Source organism: Bombina bombina, chromosome 4 (assembly GCF_027579735.1).
Source record: "Bombina bombina isolate aBomBom1 chromosome 4, aBomBom1.pri, whole genome shotgun sequence".
Classification (NCBI taxonomy): Eukaryota; Metazoa; Chordata; class Amphibia; order Anura; family Bombinatoridae; genus Bombina; species Bombina bombina.
This window is the reverse complement of record NC_069502.1, coordinates 494472053-494499794: the sequence shown is the minus strand read 5'-3', so window position 1 is coordinate 494499794 and position 27742 is coordinate 494472053. Positions and strand designations below refer to the sequence as shown.

General features: G+C 34.0%; 1 protein-coding gene across 1 annotated transcript in view; it reads left to right on the top strand.

The window, feature by feature from the left end:
- The window catches only part of LOC128656479 (collagen alpha-1(IX) chain-like), a 117933-nt gene that overhangs the window by 62256 nt on the left and 27935 nt on the right, over nucleotides 1-27742 (top strand). The window contains exons 14-24 of the mRNA XM_053710399.1: nucleotides 1973-2026; nucleotides 2140-2184; nucleotides 4664-4717; nucleotides 5774-5827; nucleotides 5986-6039; nucleotides 7657-7728; nucleotides 8550-8585; nucleotides 12605-12649; nucleotides 16180-16212; nucleotides 16324-16470; nucleotides 17278-17454. Of these exons, the coding sequence (XP_053566374.1) occupies nucleotides 1973-2026; nucleotides 2140-2184; nucleotides 4664-4717; nucleotides 5774-5827; nucleotides 5986-6039; nucleotides 7657-7728; nucleotides 8550-8585; nucleotides 12605-12649; nucleotides 16180-16212; nucleotides 16324-16470; nucleotides 17278-17454 (771 nt within the window). The remainder of the gene's footprint in view (nucleotides 1-1972; nucleotides 2027-2139; nucleotides 2185-4663; nucleotides 4718-5773; nucleotides 5828-5985; nucleotides 6040-7656; nucleotides 7729-8549; nucleotides 8586-12604; nucleotides 12650-16179; nucleotides 16213-16323; nucleotides 16471-17277; nucleotides 17455-27742) is intronic.

Sequence of the window (27742 nt, the reverse complement as noted above, 5' to 3'; positions counted from 1 at the left end):
CACTGAAATTTAAATTTCTTATTATTTTCTTGTGTCAAAAAAATATTCGTCTGCTTTTAATTTTATTTAATTTTAAAAATGTAAAAAACAAACAAACGTTCTTAGCTTGCAAGTCAGAAGAAAACGCCCAGTCCATAGTTTGCCTACCTCGGCTTCAAACCATAAGTAAATGACAGTTGGTGAACTAATGTTTGCCTGATATTTAAATAAAAATTAAGCTTTAATAGTTGTAAAATAGTGTAAAATAAAGATTGATTAAAATAAATGATTTAACGGTGATGTAAAGGGATATGGTATATGATAAGCTCTTGGACTGGAAAGGGCTCAAAGGTGTATATGTATGTGTGTCTTTGTATGTGTGCAGATATATGTGTGCATGTATATATATGAGTATATTTATGTATATATATAATTATATGTATGTAAATACATGTGTACATATATATGTAGTGTGCAGTGTTTTAAACTTATATTTCAATAGAAAATCATAGTTTAAAAGGCAGTGAAGAACTTTATTATTTGACCTTCGGCTTAGTGCTCCTTTGATTTAGCGACTGAGCAATAGCCAACATGAGTTTTTCTGCATGCCCATTGTGTGAGGGATTTAGTGCAGCAGTGGTATACGCCAACCAAAAGTTAGTGTGCCCTAGACTTTCACTAGAGACTTTTATGTTTTTCGTACATCAGGTAGTGCTCATATTACAAATTGAAAGCAAAAAGTTAGCACGCAAGCTAAAACCCAACGTGCGCAAAAAGTTGAACTTCGAATATAACGTATTCTTCCATAGACTTCATGGACTGCACACAAAAAAAACATGAATCATGAATATTTCACATTCCAATGTTCTTCACATAGAAGCTTATGTTCTATTTATTCTTAAATAAATATTTCTATATACAGTATATAATATATGTGATGATTTTTTAGGTAATATATATATATATATATATATATATATATATATTTATATATACTGGTATTGATGATTATATATAGGTATAGATATATACAGTTATATAAAGGAATATTTATTTAAAAGTAACTAGAATATATTACCCTACGAACAGTTAAGCACTTTATTTAATATGAATATTGCATAAATATGATTCTTCATGATTTTAGCTACTTGACTGCAAAGAGCTCCAATGCACTTATATATTTCTACATATATTTACATATGAATTTTTTGTGTTTATATTTGTATATGTCTGTAAATACATATATAAATACATAAATACATATGTACACACATATATACACATATATACATACATATACATATTTAGATGTGTGTATAGCCTTTGCATGCCTTTTTTCTAGCACCTGAGATCTCATATATTTGAGCACTTATAACTTTTTAAGGCAATTAATTATTGTTTTTATCAAACAGTGTTACTATGAGTGTAACTGTACTGTTTAATGTATTTTTGTGTTTGTGCCATTTTTTTGACTCGAGTAACAGTTAACCAGAGCTGTAAAGTCGTGATAACCTGACGCATTTTAAGTTTGATTGTGCTCAAGTGAACCCGTTTACTTTCAACTAGTAATACGTACCTTATTTCCATCTTGCACATAGAGCCGATAAATACCACATATCGCTTGCGCGCTAAGTTAGCATGCCACTCCTAATCTAGCCCTTAAATTGTTCATATGTTTATATATAAATTTATGACCAGAAGGCCTTGCTCTCTATCACTGCATCAGTGTCATCTACCAGGGTGTCGGGATGTACGCAGTATGTACAGTAACAATGTATCCACACTCACTGGATTTGAAGAGATAGTGTATTTATTAAGGTAATGTTTCAGGCAACGCAATCCCCTTCGTTAGACTTTTGGATACATTATTACTGTATATACTGTATATATTTAAATTCAGATGTATATGTTTAAAATATTAGCTTGTTTGTTATATAATATATTAAAAAAACAAAAACCCTTTTATATTGTATAACCCATTGTATGTTTGCAGGGGCTTTCAGGTGATCCAGGAGATCCTGGAAATGTGGGTCAGAAAGGCATACCAGTAAGTACTACTATTGTTTTGCTTGTAAAGTAAAATATATGTTGATTTTATCCCCTACTCATTGTTTGTATTTGAACAATAATTAAACAATGTGTCATCCTTTTTTTTACTAGGGTATTCCTGGTCCAAAGGGACAAAGAGGTACACAAGGCCCACAGGTATGATTAAATTGCAATACATAATCTAAAGTTTGTCCATTGATGTGCACATTCTGGTGTTCCTCTGATGTATTTACTAATACAATTAAACATATATCTACAACCCAGATAATATTCATATAAGACCAAATATATTTATAGAGATTTTTTAGAAATATAATTTGAATTGGCTAATTAATTTCATTATTAAAATAAAAATCAGATTGTGAATCGTGATATGGCCTCTAGTTATTTTGATAGCTTTATACTTCATAACAATGGAGATTGGAAATGCTTTACAGCCATACTATTCCTTGCTTTTAGAAAATACTTTGAACTTTTCTTTAGAGTTATTAGTCTTCAAAAAGCTCTGAAGTTAAGTCTTCTAATTAATCATTAATTATTGGCCACTGTGAATTTAAACAATCATTACCTTCACATTCTAGCATGGTCTTGGCGCTAATCATATTCACAAGGATCATGGTAGTTTTGATGACACGTCACTAAAAATAGTATATGTTTTCACTTCTAAACACTAGCATTTCTAGACCCTATCCTCAAATGCTTATGACAAGAAATTGTACTACCCTTGTCTGTACTTAACAAACAGCACGTTTCCTTTCTTGGAAAAGCAACTGAACAGCACCTCAAGTAAGCACTTAAATCAGAGAATATTTGCTATGTCTTGGTTTAACTATGCAGGTTGACCACCAATACATTTAACTGAGCATTAATTAGTGGTATTCAGTAAATAAAACATCTTAATATTGCATGCAAGAATTTTTAGCCACTATATATTTGATTAAATTAATGGTTTTGCTAGAAAGACACCTTAGGAAACTTTACCTTCACTTTTTTCCAGTTTTTTTTGTCACTTGTATAATTATGTGGCTTTGTATACAGTAATCAAATTTGATACTAGACAACCAGACAGTAAGACAAAACAATTCAATGGTCTCCATGTACAAAGCTGCAAATGCTGTTACAGAGCCTTTGCGGGGCATGCTTGCTTATCCGACCACTGCTTACTACCCTCTCTGCCACCTCTGGGTTGCTGGAGAAAGGCCCTCCTTGTGTTTCATTGGTGGCAAACGAGCAGGGGTGGTGCTGTACAAGCAAATGCTTGTGCATTAGCACGTATGGGCAGTGAATGTACAGTCTTTGCCGTGAAGCTGGGCAGACAGGTTCCCTAGTACATAAGGCCCAATGCCTGTTCTAATGTAAATCAATAAACTAATTATCTGAAGGATTTTCCAAATCATGCTGTCTCAGATGTATAGATTGTCATTGAAGTTAAAAAATATTTTTCATTAGAAAGTTCTTTCAATTAATAGAGAATCTATTTGACTCCATGCTCCTTGCGCATGCACTAAAGCTTAGTTAAAGGCACACTATAGTTGCATGTACTTTCACAATAAAATCTGACAGAAAATCGCTTTGTTTAAATTTCTTCCCATTCAAATGATAACACATGGCGGTTGACATGGTGTTTCACTAGGGCAGGGTGGTGCTTGGATATGCGTACTGGGTTGTTTATTTCCCACCAATCTGTTTTATTTCTCTTCCAGTTTAATACTAATCCTAAAGACCAATTTGATTTTATTTCTAGAAGAAAAACATCTGAAATTCTTCCAGTCCAAGTGAAGGCTATTAACCCTGATCGTTACATGTTTTCATTCTGAATAAACAAATCTATCTTGAAAAAATAAACAGTTTTCAATGATTCTTAAAATAAAGGTTTATATATTTGTTTTTAAATGACAATTATAGTGGTTTAAATATGATATCAAATTGTGTAACAAAACAATTAACACAGTCATTAATTATCTTAAAAGGAAAGTACAGTCAAATTTGAAATGCACATCAGTGTATTTAATTTCTGAATAGAATAATTTTTACTCTTGTTTTGACAAAAACGCTTGTGAAAGTTATCTCTGTTTCAGTGAGAGGCTTTACTGTGCACATGGTATATGAAGCATATGTACATATGCCCCATATACCCACTTTTAAACGCTGTCCCTGGTCAGAGATCTGGCAGTGGTTTGTATTGTCTTGATGATAACCCAGTTTTCATCTTCTGAACAGGTGAGGGGTTTGAATGCTGGTGAATATGTACATATGCATAGTGTGCCCTGTGCACAATAAAGTCTATCTATGAAACAGCACATTAAAGCAAGTGTATTGCAAACATTATTTGATCTAAAACTGAAATGTATTTGTGCATTTCAGTTTTGATTTCAAGATCCCTTTAAGTGAAATAACAAAAATTGGCAGCCAGTTTTTGTTATAAATATTTTCTATACATTTTGATTTAAAAAAAAACTTGTATATAGGGTTAAGTTACTATAGTTTTGTTATGCGGATTTGACAAGTTCCTTTGTGTCTTATACAATGTAATCTTTTCTCAGTAGGGATATTTCAGTCATTTTACCATACAACTTTTGTATAGCAGATATGAAGTATTGAGGAAAATATGACAATTAATGCTTTTGATTTTCAGGGAATAATAGGAGACCCTGGCGTACCTGGAAGAGATGGAGATGATGGCATAGAAGTAAGAAATGAATATACTTGTTGCATTTATTTCTACAAAATGAAATGCTTATTATTCTATTATAATGTACATCATATTACTAAAGCTGCTATATGCACATTGTAGCGATGAGTCAGATTTTCTAGATTGTTCAATAGTAAAGTAGTAAATATTCAAACTGATTCAGATATATTTATTAATAATAGAAGATATTTTTAACGGAAATCAAATAAAGAAAATATTGAAATATTTTTTTCTGACAAAATCTGAAGTACAACTGACAATACAATGTCAGTTGCACATTTCCTGTTAATTCACAATGGTGGATAAAAGATTTTAACAATGCTGATTGGCAGATAGAAATATCCTAATGTTGATTGGACAATATATATTTCCTGTCAATGCTCTCCGTCTAATAAATACTCATTTTAAAATACTACACATCACTAACAAAAACATTTTCAGTATATAATCCCTTAAAGACATTATAAACCTTTTATGGAAGATTAGTATTATAGTATTTATTGTTGTAGTAGTTTTTCTTTATATTAATTGGGTAATTTCAGGATTATATCTCTTGGATGAATCACATTTAATCTTAATCAGTAAAGAGGAATCTAAATCAGGAAGATGGTGCATATACTTTAACAATGTTGGAGATTTTAGAAATTACATTTGAAAGAGGTTTAGAAAGAGGTTTGTAAAAATTTTAAATAAACGTTTTTTTGTGAACACATCACAATGTATTTTTTAATTTCATGTGTTCCATATAAAAATAGGAAATATGTTTTTGTTATTTTGAAAAACAAATATTTATTTTCTGAAACAACATAATTTTTTTTTATTATCAGTCCTTTTTCATTAATATATTTGTAAGAAGTGTCCCTAGCAGAATACTTAACATAAATACTAAATTCTATATCTATAACATATTTCCTAATAATTTTAATAAAAGCAAATAATAATAATAATTGTTTGCAAAGAAAAACAAAATATTGATGTTTTTTCATTTAATTTTGTTTTATAATGCATTCAGTTTAGTTCACTCAGTAGTAATTTTCTTTAATTTATTTCTAGGCTTATCAAGGCCCACAAGGTGGTCACGGAAAACTTGGAGTTTTAGGGCCTAAGGTATGGTAACATTTTTTTACCTAGAATTTTAAGTATTTGAAAATAAACATTAATAATTTAATACATGGACACTGTACATAACTAACAAATATGAATTGCTGAGAATTAAACAAACGTGTCAAAAATTGTTGTGAAATAAACTTTTACTTGTCTTCTAGGGGGAGAAAGGAAGGATTGGACTACAAGGCCCTGAAGGTCCTAGAGGAAAACCTGTGAGTAAAACATGATATGTAAAAGAATGTGTGGAGTAATTGTGAAGGTTACAATGAAGGTAACACAACTAGTAGCTGGTCATTATTATTTGTTTGCATGTTGTATTGTTACATCAGTATAAGTAGTACAATAATTGGATGCCAGAGGGCACAGCTACAGATTTCTAGTCATTGACAGCCAAAACAGTTACAGATGTTCTCTGTGAGCTTATTAGAGACAAATAGATTTTTTATATAAAATGAGAGTTCCTTTTCCTGATTTTTTATTGTAATTGCATTGATTATAATAGAATGAACTATTAACAATACTGTTGTCCGTATTATCTTTTACAGACACTATTTTGATTTGAACATATGTGAAATATAAAATTGCTTAATATTAAAATACATTAAAGGGATAAGAAAAATAAAAAAAACAAAAATTAAACTTTCATGATTCAGATATAGACTTTTCAAATTTCTCCTGTTATCAAATTTCCTTTGTTCTCTTAGTATCCTTTGTTTAAAAGCATACCTAGATATGCTCAGGAACAGAAATGCACTTTTGGGAGCTAGCTGTGATTGGTGGCACATTGCCTCATATCTACTTTAACCACATGTGTTCAACTAGTTCCCAGTAGCGCATTGCTACTCTGGAACTCTTAAACAAATAGTGGTCACATCAAATCCTTTAGAAAAACATATTGAGATTTATGTCAATAAATCAGTTAAATCAGTTTTTTTTACAGGATTGGAATCAACTCTATAGTTATTTGCAAGCAACAGTACACACATTAGATCATGTTATTTTTCTATTTTTATGTCCCTTTAACTACTGAAAGTTCAAAATTGAAATGTGCATATGTGTATTTCAGTTTTAAATAGAAGCATTTTTGCAATATACTTCCATTAGCAAAAATGCCTCTAGTAAAATGTATTACTGGTTTCCAGTGGCATATGCACATATACTATAAGGGCCCGTGCACCAGTATTTAAGCTCAGAGAGCTGGCGAATTTGTGTCATTCAAGCCACTGCTGACTCTCTGAGAAGGTTTGGTATTTGAATACTGGTGCACGTGGTCTCACAGAATATATGCGTATGCCACTGAAAAACTAATATCTTTTACTAGAACTATTTTTTGCTGAAATAAACCTGTGCATGTTAAACTTTCTATGAGGCCTATTTACTATGTTGCGAGCGGACATGATCCGATATAGCGGATCATGTCTGCTGCACATCAATAAATGCTGACAGCATATGCTGTCGGCATTTATCATTGAACCAGCAGTTCTTGTGAACTGCTGGGAGTGCAATGCCGCCCCCTGCATATTCGCGGCCAATCAGCCGCTAGAAAGGGGTGTCAATCAACCCGATTGTATTCGATCGGGTTGATTTCTGTCCGCCACCTCAGAGCAGGCGGACAGGTTATGGAGCAGCGATCTTTATGGAGCTTAATAAATATGCCCCTATTTCTTTACTGAGGAAGTACTCAGTAATAGTCATCAGTAATTAAAATAATTTACTTACAAACTGGTGCAGCTTACACACTCCAGCATAGTGACAATTAATACAACTACACCCTAAACATTAGTAACGTTAGTTTTAAAATTCACAGTCTTTAATTTATGTCCAAACAGGGTTCTCCAGGTGACAAAGGTGAAGCCGGAAGACCTGGCAGGCCTGGATTTTTTGGTCCCCCAGGAGCAGCTGTAAGTTTTTACTTAATTGATTACTGATATTTTAATGTTTATTTTATGTGTAAGAAAATACTGGGACACTACAAATGAAGTGTGAAAACAACATAGATCAATTTAAACAAAATAGTTTAAATGCTTTAGAATAATCAGTTTCTGTTATCATATTTATTCTAAAACTGAGTAATGTTTCAAACTGTCAACGTTTTAGGGTTTTTAAAGGGATAGAAAGATCAAAATTGAAATGTGCATCAGTGCATTGAGATTAAAAATAGAAGCAGTTTTGCAATATAATTTAATTAGCAAAAATGGTTCTTGTGAAAGTTATTACTGTTTTTAAGGGGCATATACACATATGCTGTGAGTGCCCCGTGCACCAGCATTCGAACACGTCACCTATCAGAGAGCCATCAGTGACTTGTATGACACAGTCTTCACTTTAGTCCTTATACTCTAGTCACACATAGCATATGTGTATATGCCGCTGAAACAGTTATAACTTTTACTACAACCATGTTGCTAATATAAGTATATTGCAAAACTGCTTCTATTTTAAAACTGAAATGCATTTATTCCTGCAAACTCTGCAATGTACTACAAGACAAATGTGAGTTTAAAATAAAGAACATAGCAAATAAATAATAAAAGGGTAAAATACACATTTTTTTCTGCAAAATGGAAATTTTAAAACTGCAAAAGTAACTCAAAATGATTTCTTCCAAACCTTATAATCTAGTTTTTAATGAATATGTAAATATAGCTTAAGAGCATTGTTTTATTGTAATTTATGATTGTAACATAAAAGTGTCATTGTTTTAATAACTCATTTTTCCCAGGGACACGTGGGACTCCCTGGCGCGACAGGACAAAAGGTAATATTGTAGAATGTTACAGCACTACTGCATATGACAGATGTTTTTCCCCTTAGCTTCTTTACTAATGTTAAGTATTTTTTAAAGCACCACTAAATACAGGAGAATTTTTTTTAATAAAAAGACAATGCAGTAACTCTTGCTTTGAATTTCAAATAAGCAGTAGATTTTTTTTCAAGCAATTTTTTTTCTACCATTTTCCAGCCCCCTGTATAATGTGACAGACATCAGCCAATCACAGACTAGTATACATATAGCTTGTGAGCTTGTTCACATGCTCAGTAGGAGCTAGTGTTGTAGAAAGTGTGTACAGGCATACTTCGTTTTATTGCGTTTTGTTTTATTGAGCTTCACAGATATTGCTCCTTTTACAAATTGAAGGTTTGTGGCAACCCTGTGTCAAGCAAGTCTATCAGCACAATTTTTCCAACATACACATGAATACTCATTTATACACACCTATATATACACACAACCAGCAAAAACATTAGGGGGTAGATTTATCAAATGTCAGGCGGACATGACCTGCTGCAGCAGATCATGTCCGTCCGTCATTGAGAAATGTAAACAGCATACGCTGTCAGCATTTATCATTGCACAACCATTTCTGGTGAAATGCTTGTGCAATGCCGCGCCCCTGCACATTCACGGCCATTCGGCCCCTAGCAGAGAGTGTCAATTATCCCAATCGTATCTGATCGGGATGATTGCTGTCCACGACCGCTGCTTCTTAAAGGGACACTGTACCCAAAAAAATTATTTCGGGATTCAGACTGAGCATGAAATTTTAAGCAACTTTCTAATTTACTCCTATTATCAAATTTTCTTCATTCTCTTGGTATCTTTATTTGAAATGCAAGAATGTAAGTTTAGATGCCGGCCCATTTTTGGTGAACAACCTGGGTTGTCCTTGCTGATTGGTGGATAAATTCATCCACCAATAAAAAAGTGCTGTCCAGAGTACTGAAACCAAAAAAAAAGCTTAGATGCCTTCTTTTTCAAATAAAGATAGCAAGAGAACGAAGAAAAATTGATAATAGGAGTAAATTAGAAAGTTGCTTAAAATTGCATGCTCTTTCTGAATTACAAAAGAAAAAAATTGGGTACAGTGTCCCTTTAACTTAAGTTTCAGGCAGACCTGAAACTGAAACTTCGGGAGTAGATTGCAGTAGACCTGAAACTTCGGGAGTAGATTGCAGCATCCGCTGCTTAATAAATCTTCCCCTATGGCTCAGATGATGGTTAGCATTTTTTAGTAATAAAGTATTTTTTAATTAAGATAAGTACATTGTTGTTTAGACAATGCTATTGCACACTTAATAGACTACAGTATAATGTAAATATAACTTTTATATGCACTGGGAAATAAAAAAATGAGTGTGACTCACTTTATTGCTATATTCACTTTATTGCAATGGTCTGAATGAAACCCGTAGTATCTCTGAGTTACGCCTGTAAATAAAAAGATTGTGCAAAATTTGATAATGAAAGTAAATTGGAAAGTGTCTTAAAACTGCAAGTTCTTTCTGAACCATGAAAGCTTATTTTGACTTTAGTGTCCCTTTAATGCAGAATGCTTTCCTATGTTCAGTGGTTTAACTAGAAACTAAAAGGCCCCACAGTAAAATCAGATAATTAGGAACACAAATCCCTCAATTGTGTATGTGTGTGTTTGTGCGAGTAACAACAAATATCTATGATGTGTGTGTATAATACACGCACACCCACACAAAAACACACACATACACAAATACACACACACATACACACATATGTACACACACATGCACACAAATACACACACACATGTACACATACACACACATATGCACACAAATACAGACATGCACATGTACACAGATACACACACGCACACGCACGTACATGCACACAAATACACACATGCACATGTACACACACACACGCATGTACACACACACACATTCACATGTACACATACACAAACACATACAAATGCACACACACATATCTACACACACACACATGCACACATATACACACACACACAGATGATACAGATGTATGCATGTATAAATATATTTACTTATCTACAAATAGTTAGACGTAGACCCCAATCATAGTCCCAATGGGACATAGTTCCTCTGTATCCCTTTATTTATTTATTCTGCATACACAGTTCATTGCTTATATTTAACCTATAGGGTTTTCCCAATGTTTACCATTTTTATTATTATTATTCATTTTTACATTTCTTCATTCCTTCAGTCCATCAGTTTAGAATCAAACATATACTGTTATTATTGTCCATTTCTGTACATACGACATCGTTGTCATATTTATATATAGCATATCTGTGTATTTTTTCTTGCATTTTCCTTTTTCTTGGTCTTAGGTCTTTAAATCACCTAATTTATAGGTACCAAGTATATAGCTCCGGATATGTACACTGTATTATTTGCTATTGATTATATCTATACTACAAGCACCGGCACTTTAAGATAACATTGTGCCTTTTTCATTTAATGTCCGTTTTTACACTACTTATGTCCAGACATATTCCACCCTCCAGCATTATACATTATTAGTTTAATACTATCTGTGTATAACATGTTTTTTCTTTCTGATTTAAAATGTATCTCTTTGTTTTGGTATCAGTTTTTTTTTTTTACATATAGTAATCATGACACTTCCAAAAGCGGGCGGGTTGTTTTCTCTTTTAAAATTTTTTTAACCAATAAGAATCAACCTAAGGTGTTAAATGCACCTGTCAGGCCCAGCACCTGTATGCTATGACTAAGGCTCTATAGCCGAAACGCGTAAGCCCTAGTGCTGCGCCTGCAATTGTGTCTTCTTGTCTCTCCATGTATCGTTTTTAAAGATGTATAAATAAAATTTTGCTAAGTTTTAACCGGAGCATCCAGTACTCCTTTCTTTGATGTATAAATATATATGCATACTAGTCTAACAATAGTAGGAAATAGCAGTGGACTATTTAAGACATTAAGAGCTTTTGTATATATTAACTAAAAACGTTTTATATTCTGACTAGTAACCTTGTGCCACTGGCTAATAAACGCTAGTGATATTTTTTCACCCTGGATATACATGTGTATGTGCAATGGATAGATATGTGCACGTGTGACATATTTTCATCTACGAAATGATTGTGGCTAGACTTAGCACCTGATACTGTGGACCCATAGAGACCTCATTCTTTTACACCTGGAGGTTATGCCCATACCTATAAGAGTATATAGTACAAATGAGAGGATCCCTTGATTTTTTTATTAAAACTTTTTATTCTCAAATGAACAATTATCAGTCAGTATTTTATGGTCTCCTTTTTATTTAAAGGGACATAAAACTACAATTATTTATTTTATGATTCAGTTAGAGCATTCAATTTTAAACAACTTTACTTCTATTATCAAATTTGCTTCATTCGCTTGGTATTCTTTGTTGTAGGGTGAGCAATGTAATAATGGGAGCAGCTGAATACACCGGGTGAGCCAATGACAACAGTCATATATGTGCAGCCACCTATCAGCTGCTAGCTCCCAGTAGTGCACTACTGCTCCTGAGCATACATACTGTAGGTATGATTTTCAATGTAGGATACAAAGAGAAGGAAGCAAATTTGATAACAGAAGTAAGTTGGAAATGTGTTTAAAATTGTATGTTTTTTCTGAATCATGAAAGATAATGTTTGGGTTTCATGTCTCTTTAATTATTTTTCATTTTCAAAGCAACATCAGCAACCATTATGTAATATGTAGCTACAATACACTGCAGTTTCCCCTGGAAGCCAAGTGGTTAAAAGTACACATTCAGTAATGATGCTTTTAATTAGTATTAATGGTCCATCACACTGCAGAGTTCTTTTATACGGCACACAATAATCCATATATACTGCAAAAACCCTTTAAATAGTTTACACTACTTAAAATGGTGCAGGGATTTTTCCAAATTAGTTCTGATTTTATTCAATATGCAGGAATCAAGCGTGTAGTGTCTAATTAATGTCTATATTTTTATAGGGTGCTTCTGGAGTCCAAGGAGTAAAGGGTACACAAGGAACAAAGGTATTTTGTTTGTAAAATTACAAAGAAAATAATATTAATTGTCTGTTGTCGGTGTATTTGTATTCCAAATAAATGTTTCTAATCAACAAACCATCCCCATAAAGCTTTAAATGTGTTAACAGCAAAATAATGTATTAGTTCATGGATAAAATACAGCAATATTTCAAACTACAATTCCCTTCTCAACATTTAAGCCTCTAACAACTAATTAGAGTACAAAGGTAGAGTAACTCAACTTTTGTGCACTAATGAAGCAATTTTGCTTCTTAACAGCTGCATTGTGTAAATGTATTGGGCCCCATTTATGAAAGTTTGAGAGGCCAATGTTCTCAAGCAGGGAACATGTTTACCTGTTTAAAGTCTGCAAGGCAGAATCCTCTGGCAGAATCTTTGACTGCACAAGCAAACTCTGCTGCAGCACCCCTACTCTCGAGCAACCAATGGAACCAGAGCATTGGTTGCCAATCATCCCAGATGGATCAGGTTAGGAAGCAGAGGTTGCAAGGGCTCAGAAGCTTCATCTACAGCATCAGTGGTGTTTGCTTTTGAAATAAAGCTCTAAATAGTGCACCACTTGTAATCTGCCCCTTACTCATTGTTAGTACAAAAAATTTAATATACTCCCATTATTTTTCCTGATATTCCTGTAATTTCAATCAGAATATTACAGTGCTTCCACTACCCCTTCAGAGAGGCTGAAGTGCATTTTGTGAACTTCCATACCCGGACCCCCCTACATGTTGTACAATGACAGATATGGGGAGAAGCTCAGCTATATGTGTGATTAATTGGCTACACAAATGGGAATAAGATTAACAACAGTCAAGAGGCTTTGGAAATTATGTGCCATTGGTCTGGAAAGCAATGATAATTGTTTTTACAAATAACCGGTTTAATGGCATTTAAAACATTTAGGGGTAGATTTATTAAATGCCAGACGCACATGCTTTGTTGCAGCAAATTATGTCCGCCCAGCATGGCTAAATTCAACATTGCACAAGCATTTCTTGTGAAATGCTTGTGCAATGCCGCCCCCTGTACATTAGCAGAGGGTGTCAATCATCCCGATCGGAACGGATTGGGATGATTGCAGTCTGCCACCGCTGCTTCTTAACTTCAGTTTCCGGCGAGCCAGAAACTTCGGGGGTAGATTGCAGCATCCGCAGCTTGTTAAATCTACCCCTTAGGCTTCAGTTCAAATCAAATCTTTCTGAATTCTGATTTGATATTGGAAAATAGGCCATTAAACAATAGACTTGCAAACATTAAAATTATTGTAACTTACAATCGCAGCAATGTATGAAATAAAATGGAAGATTATAAGAACTGATTTACTAAACATGATTTCTAGATGTTGTGGTAATAATTTTAGTTTGCAAGATATAGAAAAACTGGGTGCGCCTCCAAAAAAAATACAAATAAGTACTAAGTATAAAGTGCAAATAACATCCACTATACAGTGTAAATAATCCTGTGAAATAGGCTAAGAAAGCACAGCAATGTGTGACTAGTGGATGAAAAGTACACAAATGTCCTCCTTAAAATACCAGCGCTTCGATATGTGGAAGATCAAATGTTGCTTCTGTGATTGAAAGAACAAATGTGGCTGCTGGCTCCTTCACTGGCTCAATCAGGCTTTTGAGCAACGGAATCTGTGACAAGGATACAAAAGAAGAAAGAACCCTGATGGCAAATGGCATCCATAAGTATTATACAGCGTACTCACAAATTAGTAGGCTCTAAAAAATTGCAAGTTCCACCTGCTGAACTCTTGCGAGCCGTTTAGAAAGCTCACAGGGGCAAAACTGGTCCCGGTCCTCCTTTACGATCAGTCTGTGACTCCAACAGGTAGCGGTTGAATAGCAGCTGAGAGTTTAAGTTGTATCAGCTGAGGATTTCTGTTTAGCACAAGCAAACACACCCAACAAGCTTTAGTAGTGTTTAAAATTGTTGTCTGAAAGATAGTTATCTAAAAAATAGTGCTGTATGCATCTATATTAAATAAAGAGACTTTAATAAAAACATGAACAGAACAAATCACAACGAGTTTCTCAGTCTACCACGGACTGTTTCAGCAGGTGGTGAATAATCATGATTGGTCAGCACGACATTTATAGTTCTTTAACAATGAGATTTGCTACATCTGTTTGCAAGTTTGAAACTCCTATATCATGATGTAATTTGACGTTTAATTTGTCTTACAGTCATGTTTTCAAATGATTGGTTATTCCTTTTAACTCAGTATACTTCTAAGCCATGGGGGCATATTTAAGATTGTGCGAGTGGACATGATCCGATATAGCGTATCATGTCTGCTGCACATTGATAAATGCAGACAGCATACGCATTTATCACTACACCAGCAGTTCTTGTGAACTGCTGGTGCAATGCTGCCCCCTGCAGATTTGCGGCCAATCGACGCTAACAGATGGGTGTCAATCAACCCGATCGTATTCGATCGGGTTGTCTGGTGATTTCTGTCCGCGGCCTCAGAGCAGGCGGACAGGTTATGGAGCAGCGGTCTTTAGACCGCTGCTTCATAACTTCTGTTTCCGGCGAGCTTGATAAATATGCCCCTTGGTGTTAGATACTAAATACATAATCACACCAATCCTAATTTGAGTTTCGTATTCTCCATACAAACAGCAAGTGTATGTTTGTGTATAACTCATACATACATACTGAGGCATCTGTTACTCGTTGGCTAATAGGGACAGCACTTACAGAAACAAATATTTATTCAGTAGTTTAAAAAAACATCACTGTAATGCATTTTATAAACATTATATTTGAGGTATAGCAAATAACTTTTTTGCTTACAATGTCTCTTTAACATTTGTATTTATTCACACATGAACAATCAGTGTCTTGCTGTGAAAGACTATAAAAATGCACTGAGGTAAAGGCGGCCTTTCAGGGGCCTAGAAACAGGCAGAGCTTTAAATGTTAAGTATATTAATATAACAATGTTGGTTGTGCAAAGCTGGAGAATGGGTAGTAAAGGTGTTATCTATTGTTTTAAACAATAACAAATTTGAAGTAGACTGTCACTTTAAAGAAAGAGAAGAGGATCTGGCTTCAATTTTATCTTCTACTGCACAAGTGAACAACAATGCATGTTCATATCGCATAGATAAACTATCAGAATTTACTTGTCAGATATAAAGCTGCAGTATTATGGAGCTTCCAGTGTGTGCTGGGAACAGGAGCCTCCTACTGTCCAGTAATCCCTACGCACATTTCTACTTAGTATATACTGTCTCTTTTGTCTCTCTATCCCTATATATATATATATATATATATATATATATATATATATATATATATATATATATATATATATATATATATATATATATATATATATATATATATATATATATATATATATATATATATATATATATATATATATAGGGATAGAGAGACAAAAGAGATCATTTATACATAGAGATAGTGATAATGCTAATGCCATAATTTCTTCTGTTGTAGTTGCGGGACTAATGTATAATTATATTTAATTTTTTAAGGGTGAAAAAGGAACTAAAGGACCAAAAGGAATTGTAAGTATTAAATTAAACAGATTATCTGACACCTTAAATTAAGTTAATTTTGAAGCTGTTATTTGGGACACAAACTATAATCATCCTTCTTCCAAACTGTAAATTATGTAGATTGGAGATATTGGACCACTAGGACCTGAAGGACTCCTTGGTAAAAGAGGACCACCTGGTGAGACTGGTGCTCGTGGCCAGCCTGGAGAACAAGGTGACCCTGGGGATCCTGGACTCCCTGGAGATATTGGACCTTTGGGATCTAGGGTAAAGTTTTGAAAACCTGCAATTTCTTTTCATTTTGTATTAAATATATATATATATATATATATATATATATATATATATATATATATATATATATATATATATATATATATATACACTGAAACAGTGGTCAATTATTTAGTTAAAGGGACATAATACTCATATGCTAAATCTCTTGAAACTGATGCAGTAACTGTAAAAAGCTGACAGGAAAATATCACCTGAGCATCTCTATGTAAAAAAGGAAGATATTTTACCTCACAATTCCTCAGCTCACCAGAGTAAGTGCTGTGTAAAAAAGTTATACTTCAGCTGCTGTCCAGATGCAGGTAAACAAAAACAAAAAAGAGGAATAAATGAATTGCAGGCAATCAGCATAAGCAGTGAGGAGGTCATGAACTCTTTTACTGTGATCTCATGAAATTTCACTTAACTCTCATGAGATTTCATAGTAAACGTCCTTAAACTGAATAGGGAAATAACATGAGTGTACATGAGGCTCACTCCCTTGCCTGTCCCGGGACAGACATACTGATTTGCTGCTTAAAGTCCTTTACAATGGGATGTGAATATTTTTAAATTTTGAGGTAAAATATCTTTCTTTTTTACATAGAGATGTTCAGGTGATATTTTCTAGTCAGCTTTTTACAGCACTGCTGCATCACTTTCAAGTGTTTCAACATTTGGGTATCATGGCCCTTTAACTTTAACTATTCTAGTTTAATCTCTAAAAACAGTACTGCATTTTCATTTCAGCAACATCAATCATAACTTACCTTTTCTTGGACTTAATCTTGTCACCACCAGGGACCATATTTTCCAGCTTCACGTGTAACAGAATTATGTAAAAAGTTTGTTCTTGAGAAAATGTCAGCATACGCACAATCTGTGAGTCGCCAGTGTGCTAGCGCCTGCCCACTCTATGGCGATGTTCCCATGGGAGCTCCAGGACCTGTTGGCTTGCCTGGACCAACTGGAGAGCAAGTGAGTAGCCATATATAAATGCACACTTAAATAAGATTGTATGATGGGCATTGTGTATAACTAACAACATCCACCCACATTTAATTTTCTTTTTAACCTGTTATTCCTTAAAATAACACAGACCCATAGTAGAGAAAGTAAAGGAAAATATTAAAAGTCGCGGTATTTAGCACTTTTCACTCGAACAAGTAATCTTTTTGCACATGTATTACATGTTGAAAGTTAAAAGAGCAAAACCTGATGTGTGCTAACCAGTTATTACGACCACGTTAACATATTCTCCCCGTAGAAGTCAACGGAGAACACCAAAGAAATAAGCCTAACACCTATTGCTTGCCTGCTAACCCAATGTTCTTCACTTACAGAACAATGCAATTTTTATTGTAAATATATATTTCTATATTTATTTGTATATACCTTTACCTGTATATCTATTGCTATTGATATACAGCTATAGATATCTATTGTATATGAACATTGTACAATATTGTACATGAACTTTATCATATATATATATATATATATATATATATATATATATATATATATATATATATAAATATATATACAGTATAGATTGTATAAAAATTACATATTTTTCTAGAAATTTAAATTATGTGTAATGTGATTTCATTATTTAGGTCTAATACAGTATTGGGTTAGCGCACATGAAGAATTGCTAACTTTAATGTGCGTTTTTTAAATATTGAATATAAAATATTAAAAAATATTAATAAAAATGATTACAAATTATTATACATACTGTAAAAAAAATCCAGAGAATATATATATTGTTTACAGTTAGTATAATAATTTTAAATATTTTTTAAAAACATAGACATACAGTCTTTATCAACGGAGATTAACAATTTTCAAATTAGGCTTGGTGAATCTGAACAGAGAATTTCTGACATAGAGGATAGTTACACTAACTTGAATGAAAGAATTATGGAGCTATAAAAACAGAATAAACTATTAACGATGAGATTAGAAAATTTAGAAAACCGCTCAAGACAGAAAAATGTAAGGGTTTTAGGAATCCCGGAATCAATAAAGGTACATGAATTAAAAGAATTTATGGAAGTGGAACTTCCATCATTACTGGGAATACCTGATGAAAAAGTGTCATTTAAAGCAGAAAAAACTCAGAGAATCAACATGTTGAAGAAAAGTAATTATTCTCGAGATTTTTCAAGACCAGTAATAGTGGAATTTTCAAGTTTTGAAACAAAAATGCTTATTTTTAATGCGTATAAACAAATGAATATGCTTATATTTCAAGATAAGAGAATCTCTATATACCAGGATTATGCAGTAGAAACTGCAAGAGCCAGAAGGGAAATGATACCCTTATGTAATGAACTTAACAATAAAGGACTTAAAGCTTTTGTGATTTTCCCAGCGAAAATTAAGATCGTACTCCAGGATGAAATAACATTTTTAAATAATAGAGAGGAAGTAATGAAATATATGGATTCTAACAAAGGTTAGAATTTCAAATAGGGGGAGGGATAAAGGGGGAAAATTGGGAAATTTTGATAGTAATTTTAGGCACATTAATTACATCACAGTAGTAATTCACATTAAGGTTTATAATCGTCACGAGAGATGAGTTAGTATTTTAAGGTTTAATTAACAAATTTAATAAATTAATAGATTAGGAAAATAATAAATTTCATAAGGTGAATATAAAGCTATAATAAATATACTTATAAGGCAGAATCGACAGAGATCTGCCTTCACATTGTTTTAAATTTATAAAGATCACTTTTCCCCCTTTCTCCTTTGCCCTGTTTTCTTTTTGAATATATTCATACGCAAATAAAATGGTAAAGATAACAACATGGAATGTAGGAGGGATTAACTCTCCTATAAAAAGGAAATCTATTTTTAATCATTTAAAGAAAATATGTAAGGTTGATATAGCCTTGTTGCAAGAAACTCATCTACTGCATAAAGAACATGAGACATTAAAAAGAGATTGGGTGAAAGAAGTGATTTTTTTGTCATATAAGAAAGCAAGCAGGGGTCTAGCAATTCTACTTAATAGAAAATTGGAGTATGAGATTAAAAAAAATAACATATGACACACATGGTAGATATATAATAGTGCAAATGACTATTGGTAATGAATCAGTAACTTTGTGTAATATCTATGGCCCAAACGAGACTAACGGTCTATTTTGGGAGGATATAACAAAAATTTTGATTAATTATATTGACACTAAACTGATATTGGGAGGGGATTTTAATCTCTCTCCAAATTTTTACCTAGATAGAAGTGGAAGTTTCACAGGAGGTTTGAAGAGGGGGTCGATTAAAAGAGGGACATTTGATAAAAAAATAGTGAATTATATAACAGAAACAATAGGTTTAGTGGATGTATGCAGGATTAAAAATCCAACCCAAAGAGAGTATTTGTACCACTCAAAGATTCAAGCTTTCTTCTCAAGAATTGATTTTTTTTATGGTTTCAAAGACCTTAATTGCAAATATAGAGGAAGTAAAGATCAATGAAATTATTATATCAGACCATGCTGCAATTGATTTAAGCTTTACTCTGGGAAAGAAGAGTTATGATACACAAAGTTTTAGATTTCCAAAATTTTTGTATGGTTCAGAACATTTTAGGAAATATATTGAGGAAAAATGGGTTGAATATTTGAATAACAATATAAATAGCTGTGAAAGTATACAAACAATCTGGGAGGCCGGAAAGGCTGTTATTAGAGGGGAGATAACTTCTTATGTAATAAAATATAATAGAGAGATTAATAGACAATATAAAGAACTGAGTGAAAGTACAACACACTCCTATAGTCAATACTTAGAATTTGGATCAGCTTTTTGGAGGAAGAAGTATATGGAAGATAAAAAAGAACTGGTAGTACATATAAATCAGCAAGCTATAAGAGATATTTGAAAAGACAAGGGGAAATTATACAGATTCGGTAATAGATCTGGTAAGCTACTGGCCTCTTTAGCTAAAGTGCAAAAATCATCAAGACAAATCATGTCATTAAAATCTGAAGAAAAATTAATAATATAGAGATAGTAGAGGAATTCAGGAAATACTATAATAATCTTTATACATCTGAAAGTAAAAAAGATGAAGCTAACACTAATTGTTTTTTAGAAGATATTAATATTCCAAAAATTTCATATGAACAGCAAGAAATATTAAATTCTAATATCACAGTAGAGGAAGTTGATAAAGTAATAGCAAAGATGCCAATAGGCAAGGCACCAGGTCCAGATGGACTACCGTTAGAATGGTATAAAATTATGAAAGAATCATTAATAGATTTAATGACAGATCTGTTTAATGGATATCTTAGTGACAGAATTAAACCTTCTTTATCATTTTTGGCGGCTAATATTATTGTGATACCTAAATTTGGGAAAGACCTTCAAAGTGTTAGTTCATATAGACCGATATCCCTGCTTAACCAGGACTATAAGATCTTAACAAAAGCACTTGCTAATAGGCTGAAATTTTTACTTCCCAAGCTAATCTATAAAGATCAAACAGGTTTTATCCAGGCCAGATCTTCAAGTAAGAACATCCGTAAAGTGCTGCATATAGTTAATCATTATTGGCTTATGAAAAAACAATATAAAAGTGAATCAATTCCAAATACTCTGTTGTTGGCTTTAGATGCTGAAAAGGCCTTCGACAGAGTCTTATGGCCATATTTAACAACATGCTTAGTGGAATATAATATAAATGGCCCTTTTAGCAAGCTTATTGAAAATGTTTACTTAAAATCTAATGCCTCTGTTATTGTCAATGGAGGGATATCATCTAGATTTAATTTGGGCAGAGGAACACGTCAGGGTTGCCCCCTGTCTCCCCTATTGTTCAATTTGGCATTAGAACCTTTAGCAGTTAAATTAAGAAATATCAACACAGGTATAGAGATAAATGGTAATAGATACCATCTCTCACTATACGCAGATGATATGTTATTATTTGTTCAAAATCCAGAGATGAACTTAAAAAGATTTTGAGGTTTATCTCTGAATTTGGACAATTTTCAGGGTTTAAAATTAATGGTATAAAATCAGAAGTCTTATGGTTAAATAAAAGACAAAATTGCGACATTAGTGAATTCTCATTTTTAGAACCTCCAAATTATATTACCTATTTAGGAATTAATATATCTCCCAACCTGGAAAAATGGTATAACATAAATTCTGAGAAAATATATCTATTGAACAATCCCTTAAAAAATGGAACAATTTACCGATTTCACTCATGGGGAAGGTACATATAATAAAAATGATGATATTTCCAAAATTGCTATACCCTCTAAATATGCTGCCAATTTTAATTCCCAGGAAAGATATCGAGAGATTGAATAAAATCTTTAATAGATTTATTTGGAAGGGGGAAAAAAACACGTATAAGTTTAAATAAATTAAAACAACCTTTGATTCAAGGGGGCTTGGCTGTCCCAGATGTTTATTTGTACAATCTCTCATCATTGATGAGAATAGCTGTTGATTGGTTGGGAGGAACAGAATATTTTTATAATAAGACATTAGAAAAAATAGCATCAAAAGGGATTAGTAAGGCATATGAACTTCATACAGACTTAATAGATATAGACTAATACTAAGAATAATATTATGTATAAAGATATTTTGAAAGCATGGTATATTATTAGTAAGATTCTTCAGTTTTCAATTAAAGGTTCAATATTTTTACATAAAAGGAAATCCAAACTTCAGAACTGGTATGGAAAATGCTATCTTTACAGAGTGGGGGAGACTTGGGATAAATAAGATAGGGGACTTACTAGACCCATTAAAAAAATCATTACGCACATTTGAGGAACTACAGTATAGGTATAATCTACCTGATTCGCACTTTTACGCCTACATTAAATAACACATTACATAAAAAATATTACTAATAAATATGCTTCCTCCATATGGGACCGTCATCCTTTACAAAATATGATGGATGATTTAAAAAAAAAAAAAATAAGCTCTTATTCAAGGTTGTATAAAGTATTAAAAAATTCAAATTTAACTAGTATAAGGGGTAAGATGATAGAGGGTTGGCAAAAAGAAGCCTCTATGGGGCATATGTATCAGGCTCCGAATGGAGCTTGATGCCCTGTGTTTCTGGCGAGTCATCAAACTCGCCAGAAACAGCAGTTATGAAGCAGTGGTCACAAAGACCGCTGCTCCATAACCTGTCCGCCTGCTCTGAGCAGGCGGACAGACATCGCTGAAAATCAACCCGATCGAGTACGATCGGGTTGATTGACACCCCCCTGCTGGCGGTGAGTCTGCAGGGGCGGTGTTGCACCAGCAGCTCTTGTGAGCTGCTGGTGCAATGCTGAATACAGCGAGCGTATTGCTCACCGTATTCATCGAGGTCTGGCGGACCTGATCCGCAGTGTTGGATCAGGTCCGCCAGACCTTGATAACTATGGGCCTATATGTCTGGATGTGACCGAGGTGGAAAAAAGTCTGAAAACCATTATATCTACTACATATGATTCATACTTTAGGGAGTCACAAATTAAAATATTACATAGATTCTATATAACACCAAAAATGGCTTCAAAATGGTTTAAGTGTGAAAAGAGATATATTGAATGTAATTATATAGACCCCAATTTAAACCATCTTCTTTGGGATTGCCCAAAAATAAAACAATATTGGGCAAAGATTCGTTTTTGGGTGAGTAAGATTTTTACATATAAGATTAATTTAAACTTCTTGAATATAATATTTGCATCCAATAGACAAGTTAAACAGGAAAATGCCAAATTGATGACTATGATAATTTTGTCAGGAAGGAGATGTATAATGAAAAGATGGATCCTAAAGAGAGGCCCTAATATGAAGGAATTCCAGAATGTTTTTTTGGAACAAATGAATACAGAATTATTTGATGTAATGTATGATAAGGATGTAAGAATTAAGGAATATAAAAAAAATGGGGAGGATTTATAAATATTTTAGAACCTCATGTAAAAAATAAAATTATGATGTTATTGGAAATTTAATCTATAGACAAAGCCCCAATTCGGATGGGACATATGAGGAGACATTTGAGAAAAGGTCTTGGAGTTTGTATATAATTAAGATAATAGATAAAGTAATGTTAAAAAAAATATTAGGTAAATACTAGTAAATAAAGCCTCTAAACTAACCTAGTAACTAGAGTTAAGGGATTTTTGTACGAATTAGGTCTTGGAAGGGAAATAATCCAGAAGTTTGGAATTATTTATTTATGCACCTTAAGCGATAAGAAACAGTGCTACCAAAAGATTGTTACGAGTTTAATGGTTGGGTAGTTTGTTCTATAAAGCTATTATGGGAATGAAGGTTTTGGGAATTCTAATATTGTCTAAGTTAGAAATGGAGTAATATACAGATTGTGTGTATATGTCTGATGTTTTGCACTTTGGAAGTTTTATGCAGTCTTAAGAAGTAGTAATATATTTGTATAGATGATATATCTTGTATTGATTGTATTGTACTGTATTGATGATATATCTTGTATTGACATATTTTCTTTTGGATATATGTTTGTATTTGTTTGTTGTACACAACTGAATTTTCATAATAAAGAAATTTAAATAAAAAAAAAAAAAGAATTGCTAACTTTAATGTGCGTTTTTTAAATATTGAATATAAAATATTAAAAAATATTAATAAAAATGATTACAAATTATTATACATACTGTAAAAAAAATCCAGAGAATATATATATTGTTTACAGTTAGTATAATAATTTTAAATATTTTGTAAAAATATTTTTTTATATTTTATATGTAATATTTCAATAATACGCATTGCGGTTGGCAATTCTTCATGTACGGTAACCCAACACTGAGCTAGTTTCCATTGAGGTGGTAAAGTATGGAAACTGGTGGTAACATAAAAATGTTCCATAGTCTTTAATGGAGATAAATATTTTTACCACCAGTTTCCATACTTTACCACCTCAATGGAAACTAGCCCACTGTTACTAATCTTACATCACGTTATTAAAATATTAAATATAACATATTTAGGGCTAGATTATAAGTGGAGCAATTTTCAGAGCACTGGTATTACAAGTAAAGCATGCTTCCATTGGCTCCAATGGGAGCCTCGTTCTGATAACAATAGACACAGCAGAGTACTGTCAGGGTTTTCTCCCTGTTGTGTTTGCCATGTGCTGCTGGTAGCCATTTTACTCACCTCTGTTCCTGACTATGGTGAATTGTGGGGATGCTGCTCATTTCCTGCAATTTTTTTTTGGCCAGACTGGTGTGCATCATCCATGTGAGACAGGATGCAGTCTCAGAATTGTGATGTCATCACTTATTATTTAAAGGGCCTCTGTTCAGTATGCTTTGCCTTTGCGTTGTCTCAGACCTGTTTGTGAGAGTTCCTATGTATTACCTGGCTGCCTGACATCCTTTCTGGTTCCAGCTCTGGTTTTGACTCCTGGCTTGTTATTTGACTTGTGGACTTTTTATTATTTTTTGCTATTAATAAAGGTGTGATTATTTTTGCACTTCTTGTCTCAGTCTGATTCCTGGCACCCTGACATTACGCAAAGGCCATGAATCCTGATGGTGCTAATAATCCACCTTTACCTGCCATCATTTCCAGGATGGATGAACAGGATCACCGCTTGGATCAATTTGCACTAGCCCTGCAAACCCTGCTGACTCGCACTGCACATTTGGACCAAAGTGTCCCGCAAGTTATGGCTGCTCCTGTTTCCGCTGCTGCACCTAGTCCTACCAGGATCATGTCTGGTTCTGCACCTCTACCTCAGCGATATGGAGGCGATTTCTCATCTTGTTACTCTCTGACACAGCTCTTGCCTGGGCTAATACCTTGTGGGAGACTAATAAACCTGTGATTTCAAATTACCACAAATTTGTGGCCTCCTTTCGAAGGGTATTTGATGTTCTGGCTCGCTCCTCCTCTGCTGCTAAACGACTCATGTCCATTCAGCAAGGTACAAGATCTTTTGCTCAGTATGCTATTGAGTTCCGTATGCTTGCCGCAGAGGTAGGTTGGAATAATGAAGCCCTTGTTGCCGCCTTCTTTCATGGGCTCTCTGATGCGATTAAAGACGAAGTTGCTGCCAGAGATTTACCAGAGGATCTCGAGGCATTGGTGTCTTTTTTGATCCTAATTGACATCAGACTCAGAGAGAGGCCCTCTTTCAAGGAGCGCTTGCGGAAGCCTCCTGTTCCATTGTCTCCTACATGTTCGTTCCCATCCATCCCTCCCTCTACTCCCATGCCTCCTGGTCCCGAGTCACCAGGTACTGCTGAGCCGATGCAGCTGGGATTCACGCGTCTCTCCGTGGCGGAGAGGGCCTTTAGGAGGAGGGAGGGGCTCTGTCTCTATTGTGGGTTACAGGGCCACCTTTTGAAGTCTTGTCCTACACGGCCGGTCACCATATATAGTCTTGAGAAAGGCCTAAGGAAGGGCCGAAATGCATTGGCTATTTATGGTAAGCCTCATTTCATTCATATTTGTGTTATTATAAGCAATTTTGCACTATTTTGTGTTTTTTATTCCACAGGTCTAAACTGGGAATATTTTGTCTATTTTTGATTTACTAGAAACTTTGGATTATTGCTACTATCTGTAGGATCACTTATTCTATTACAATTAAGGAGCACCATACAGTATATTTTCACATTTTTCAAACTCACATTTTTCTGTAGGATCACTTATTGTAGGATCACTATCTGTAGGATCACTTATTCTATTACAATTAAGGAGCACCATACAGTATATTTTCACATTTTTCAAACTCACATTTTTCTGTTTTTTATATTTTTTTCTATTTTTCTATTTTATGATTTTTTGATTTTTTTATATTTTTGAGTTTTTTGAGAACAAAAGGAACTTTTTCACTTACCAACAAAATTGGAGTTTTTTGGAGTTTTTTATACAGTTTCCTTGATATTTGGATTTGGTCACTACACAGGGTTTTGGATCACTACCTTCGACACACCACTGCACTATTAAGCAGAACTTCTACTCTATTTGTGAGGATTCACACACTTAATTCTATAAACACCTTGGACTGAGACTTACTGGTTTGAGAGATAACATAATGGAGTTTTTTTTGCATAAGATAGGATAAGCTGCATTTAGCCAATACCTTTATCTGTGTTTTTACATCTGTTTTTATATCTGTTTTACCTTTGTATTTCTAATATATCACATGGATCCATGAATGATTATATGTATAGTGACTAATAGCATTTAGCACTGAGACTGGTCAATTGTTATTGTTTTAATTGTATTGTACAATAAATGTTTTAATATATTTATATCGTAGTCCCAACACACTTATATATTTCATTTGAAAACCTATAATTGTACCCTTTGCCCACTTTGAGGCGCTTCTTAGATTATACACTTTTGTATCAAAACACTCCATTCCTGTTTTGCCTCGGTCCGTTCCGCTTGCTATTGAGGCCATTGATGGCAGGCCTCTTCAGCCCGCACTCGTTACTCACGAAACTGCTCCGTTGTCCATGGCTGTTGGGGCTCTCCATTTTGAAACCCTCCAGTTCCAGGTGATAAACTCTCCGCATTTTCCGGTTGTTCTGGGTTATCCCTGGCTCCAAAAGCATAATCCCAGTCTGGACTGGCGCAGGTCCGAGATTTTGTCGTGGTCCCCGCAATGTATTTCCACTTGTCTTCGGAAACCTGTTAAAGTCTTGTGCACTTCTTCGGTATCTCAATTGCCAGAGGAGTACCGAGAGTTCCTAGACGTATTCAACAAGGTGTGTGCCGGTACGTTGCCTCCTCACTGGTCTTACGATTGTGCCATAGACCTGCAACCCGGAGCCATTACTCCTCGGGCCGGGTGTACCCTCTGTCTGTTGCAGAGAATTGTGCTATGGAGGAGTATGTTGCCGATGCTCTGTCACGGGGGATCATCCGCAAATCCTGCTCTCCTGCAGAGGCTGGCTTCTTCTTTGTGAAGAAAAAGGGTGGCGAGTTAAGACCATGTATCGATTATAGGGGTCTTAATCGTCTTACCATTAAGAATGCTTACCCTATTCTGCTTATTACGGAACTCTTTGGCCGCCTCAAGGGAGCTACGGTCTTTACTAAACTTGATTTGAGAGGAGTGTACAATCTCGTTAGGATTAAGGAGGGCCATAAATGGAAAACAGCATTTAACACCAGGAGCGGGGATTATGAGTATCTTGTAATGCCCTTTGGCCTATGTAATGCTCCTGCTGTTTTTCAGGAATGTATTAATGATGTCCTACGAGATATGTTGCAACAG